The sequence below is a fragment of the Triticum urartu genome, chromosome 3A (assembly GCF_056163025.1).
Source record: "Triticum urartu cultivar PI428250 chromosome 3A, HENAU_Tu73, whole genome shotgun sequence".
Classification (NCBI taxonomy): Eukaryota; Viridiplantae; Streptophyta; class Magnoliopsida; order Poales; family Poaceae; genus Triticum; species Triticum urartu.
In genome coordinates this window covers 400,941,027-400,946,148 of record NC_141875.1, presented here as the reverse complement: position 1 = coordinate 400,946,148, position 5,122 = coordinate 400,941,027, and the positions used below count along the sequence as shown (strand labels likewise).

General features: G+C 44.7%; 1 protein-coding gene across 1 annotated transcript; it reads left to right on the top strand.

Moving 5' to 3' along the window:
- Positions 1 to 373: 373 nt before the first annotated feature.
- On the top strand, positions 374 to 3,143 carry LOC125544029 (uncharacterized). The gene is made up of 5 exons (XM_048707560.2): positions 374 to 587; positions 657 to 777; positions 863 to 1,079; positions 2,189 to 2,456; positions 2,770 to 3,143. Exons 1-5 carry the CDS (start codon positions 528 to 530, stop codon positions 2,974 to 2,976), a joined length of 873 nt encoding a protein of 290 aa, XP_048563517.1. The 5' UTR covers positions 374 to 527; the 3' UTR covers positions 2,977 to 3,143.
- The last annotated feature ends 1,979 nt before the right edge of the window (positions 3,144 to 5,122 follow it).

The following is a 5,122-nucleotide window of genomic DNA, read 5'->3' as shown; positions in this document are numbered from 1 at the left end:
TTGTTGTTGCACTATTTTATTGAACTATTTGATTTTGTGAACTATGTGATAAAAGAATTATTTATGTTGAGAATTCAACGCCGAACCACGCTGATATCGGGTCATTTTTCTATTTATCTGAGCCGAAAAGCGGTTAAAAATGGACCGATATCGGTGCCTGGGGCCGACGGCTGGATGCCCAACCGCCCCAGCGCCGATTCTGCCGTCGGCTCGCTCCCAGGCGGCGATTTTTATGTCTCCGGCGGGCCAGCGGCTGGAGATTTTTTTAGACAATGCTCTTACATGCCGGACACGCTTGAACATGGGCCGGCCCGTGAAAAACGGCCCGTTTATAACAGCCGCAACTGTTTCACTTGGCAAGAAGGCGCGGGTTTATAACAGCCGCAACAAGATCCGAGAAGACATCCACCCATCTCTTTACGCGGCCGGCCCGCCTAACTCTCACCTTGCCGCTGCGGGACGCTTGCTCCGCCCCGAAGCTTCCCTTCCCCGATCCCCCGCCGCGGCTGTTTCCGTCGCCGGTCAAGATGATGTCCGGCGGTGGCTACTCCGCCCTCGACGATCCCAAAGCCTCCGGATCCGTCCCGGTAAGTACTCATCAACCCCTCGCCCACCGTCCATCTCTTCTCGCGCCTCACCTCTCACGTCTCGCGCAGGCGGCGACGGGGCCAGATCCGCAGACCATCAAGTTCACCGAGTCCAACCTCCAGACCTTCCCACCCTCAGAAGCCAAGGGCAAGATCTCTGGCGCCTACCGCCCGCCCACTGACTCCGACGGTGAGATCAGATCTCCTCCTCTCCACTCTCTTCTCTGACATCGGATCTCCATCGCGGATCTGACTTTGTTCTAGCGGCTGTGCAGACACCTTCTCGTCCAAGGTTGGAGGGGGAGGCGGAGGCAGGGGTAGCGATGGTGGGTCGGACGATGCCGCGCAGGGCGGCTGGTTCCGGATGTTCTCGGTAGCGGCCTACAAGCCCTACTTCGACGTTGACACGTCCGATGTCGTGGAGAGGATCTGGGAGTCGGTCTTCCCCTTCCGCGGCAACTTCACAGAGAAGACTTCCGACAAACCCGACCTGTATGCTTTACCCGCATTCCCCTACTTTATTTATATATGTTGGCTTCATTCCTCTTGTTGATAAGATCTGTATGCTTGAGAATGAATGCGGCAAGAGTAGTAAAATGTTAGAATGTTTTAGTGTTTTTGCTGGACATGATTCCTGATACAATGTCTTCAGTTGTGGAATGAGAGTGTGTTGTTGGTCTACTAGTTCAGAATAAAGTTTTAGTTTCATGGACCAGTTCCTTCTGTGTCTGACCGTTCCATAAGCTCTGTGTTATGGTATAGTGGGATGTATTGCTCTTGATCCACCTGATCTCTACACGGATGATTAATGCCTGTGAAGAGTGGTAATGCTGTTAAGATGATTCCTTGGCCTTGAAAGTATCTTCTAATGGTAGGCCATTTGTTTAGAAGAGGGGGCAGGGTTAATTTCCAGCACACGGCGTGACATTGGTTGCTATTGTTCTTTCTTATGCAAGTGGATTAAGTGGAATACTGGATATTTTCCTTTCATCCTTTGGTATCCTGATGGAAAGCTAATCGTTTAGTGGCAGATATTTCCTAGAATTATTTTCCTTTAATCACGTGTATAATTTATAGAAGCCTTGAAATATTCAAATGCTTACATTAAGGTTTCATTTCAGCTGTTCTGTAGACTATTTTATTTCATTAATTTGTACCGCGATGCAAATGTATCTATCCTGATTCTTCCTACAGCGAATAATAAAACAAGTCCTAATCATATCAATTTAGGACAGTACTGGTTCACAACGATTAAGTGTTGTAACTGATAGTCCGATATGATCTAAATAGCTTGTCATATGTGCAGAGTATCCTTTGCGGTGCTATCAACTATATTTCTGCCACCTATTTTATTGCCTACGTCTAAATTTCACAATAATAATAGGAGCCACACGTGCTGGTTTATATTAGCACTTCACCATGTTCTGATTTTTTCTAACCAGTTCATTCCGTGGAAGATTTATTTATACAGATAATTAAATTAACAATTCTTTTAATGAATGTTATATTTAGAATTCAATGAATGATTAAGAATTGTAAGTTTGAACTTCTAATCAATTTACTTTGGAATTATTGACATCACAATAACTTGTTTTTAATAGGTATGGGCCATTCTGGACGTGCACCACCCTGATTTTTGTTGCTGCTTCCATTGCCACGTTTGTCACCTACCTTTCCCACAAATGGCACAAGAAAGAGTGGACCTATGATATTAACCTGGTTACATGGTCTGCTGGCTTATTCTATGGCTATGTGACATTTGTTCCCCTTGGGTTATATGTCATTCTTAAGTACTTCTCAGCACCTGCTGGACTCGTGCAATTGTGGTGCCTGTATGGGTACTCTTTGTTCATCTTCATTCCAGCCTCGGTCAGTACATCCTCAATATGCAGATAGACTTTGAATTCTTTTCTGTTTGTTTAGCTTTCCATTTCAGTTAGATGTAAGTGTACTGAACTGTGAATCAGTTTCAGTTTGCGGTATTTAAGTTATCTATCCGATATGAACTGATCCTATATGGTTTAGTGTTGCCGGTGACATGCCCTCTTTACCAGGCAAACCTGTAGTTTCTTCAAATGATCTTGATTTACTCCTGCCAACACTTAAATGTCATAAACAAGTAAAAGGAGGGACAATTATTTTAACTGAGGACTAACATTTTTCTTTTCCATTTGTGTTACAGCTTCTGTCAATTGTGCCAATAGAAATATTCAGATGGGTTATTGCTGGTGTCGCTGGGTTTATGTCTGCTACCTTCGTCGCTGTCAATCTCCGTGCCCACATCTTAAACTCTGGGGAGCGGTGGTTTCTGATCGTTGCAGGGATATTCTTGTTGCAGTTGGGATTGGCTGTTTTGCTGAAACTTTATTTCTTTACGATAACTGTATAGGGAGATGGGGCTGCTTCTTGTATTAGTCAGAAATGAGCATGCAGGAGTCGATTCATTGATGTAATTTTCCAGGTATACATCCCACCTTACATGTGACACTCAGGAACGAACACATACCACTTCGTTAGCCTCTGAAATCACAGAAATGGCAAAATGTCCTTTGGTTATTATGGGGTTAAAGAGTATGTTTTGTGGTTTACTTTTTGTTCCAGTCACTTGAGATTAATATATTCAGGTTTATATCTGTACATTATTTCAGATACACGCTGTCTGTAGCAATCTTGGCTATCTGTAGCACCCAAAATTAGGAAAATACCGAGCGGGACAGGCTGCGTGCTCCTTACTCTTGGAGGGACACCGAGTGGAGCAGGCTGCTCGCCAATAAGCTGGGGACACCGAGTGGAGCAGGGTTGCTCGCCAATAAGCTGGGGGAGACTAGCATAGGGTCGTGAACTCCTCTGCCCGCAGGCTCTGTGCTAGACGTGAACTTGTGACCGGCATGGTGCACGCGTGGGTGTGGCGCGCTCCTGGCTATGCCATCCTCGCCCCCCTCCCGGGCACTCTGCATCAGTAGGCCTATCTTCTCGGACATATGTCGTCGCTGCCTGCACCATATGAGTATGCTCCCTACGTCGTATCTCTGTCCGGTTGCTACTAGGGTTGGCCCGGTGCTAGCTCCAGCAGCACACTTGCGCCTCCTCAGCCTTGTGACATGGGGCCTCTGCAAACTCCACTTCAAACCGTGCCAGCGCAATTTTCGCCGTCCGAAAGCAGCTCCGACTGATACCTCGACATGGTTTCATTGTCACACATGAGCTTGAGCTGTAATCTTCGCTTTATCCGCCCTCTTGTACCGCTCGTCATATCTTGGTGGGGGTGAATGACTTTCGATCACTCACACAGGCCATGACTCCCTCATCACTACCTATATTCCTCTTAAACTTTGCATTGTCTTGCTCTCTCCCTCTCGTTAAGAATTTACTCTTTGGTCACCAACTCACTCGCGACAATCCTGTTTCTGTCAAGTTTGATAAATTTGGGTTCTCTTTTTTTTTTGAACATCTCAAAGACGCACTAAGCGCCATTTCATTCCAAGTAACAACAGTTTACATGATGAATGACATATCCCTGCTGTATTACTTCTGGAATAATTTGTTCCAGGGAATGATGCCATTGCTGGTGATCTGCAATATTACAAGTAGTTACAGTACTTTGATTTGGATGAGATTCCTGTGAATAAGCTTGCCTTGCTGGCTTGCTGCATCATGGGCTTCTCTATTATGATTCCTGCTAACATGAAACACCTGGACATTACTAGAGTTTGTGAGGGCACAAAAGTCTGTAAGAAGTCCTCTTATTATCCAATTTCCTGGTTGTATGCTCGGTTCTCTCGCTGCTGCTGCTTTAGCCAGTCTTAGATTATCTGTTAAAACGACCGCTTCCTGTAATCCCGCGTTGTTGAAGATAACTGCTAACTTGATTGCTAGCGCTTCTGTGTGAATCGCTGATTATGCTTGCATGGTTGATGCTGAAAACTTGATCTTCCATCTTGACTTTCCTTCTTGTACCTGCATAAATATTCCTACACCTGCTTTTCCCCATGTTATCATGCTTGATTGTCCCTGTCCATTCCAAGCCGCATCTGTAAAAATCTTGTTTGAAGTCGAAAGTTCAGCATTGTCGATTGTAGTCCCTTTGATATGTTTGTCCCTGCCATGCTTATGGATTATTTATGTTTCAGAATTTGCTAATTCCTGCGTGTTTACATTTTGGTCCAAAGACATACTCCTTATGATAGCTTGGGCTGCAGGGTAGACATGAATTGGAGAGATATCCTTTTTTGAAAAAGTTTATCATTTTTGAATTTCCAAAGGCACCACAAAAATATTAAAATATTATTTAAGGTGGCATGTGGATGATTAGAATTTACTAAACTTGTAATGGTATTGAATAAAGAATCTGGTTATGATTCAGCAAATCAGTTCTAATGTACCAAGGCTTTGAAAACCATCCTGCTTTGGCAAAAGCACAATTGAAAGATATGTGCATCTCATCTTCTATATGTGATTGCTGTTGTTCCATGCCTCGATGCCAACCCAGTTGTGGAGGTGCTCACCATGACCGCATTCCTCCTTAACGACGAACA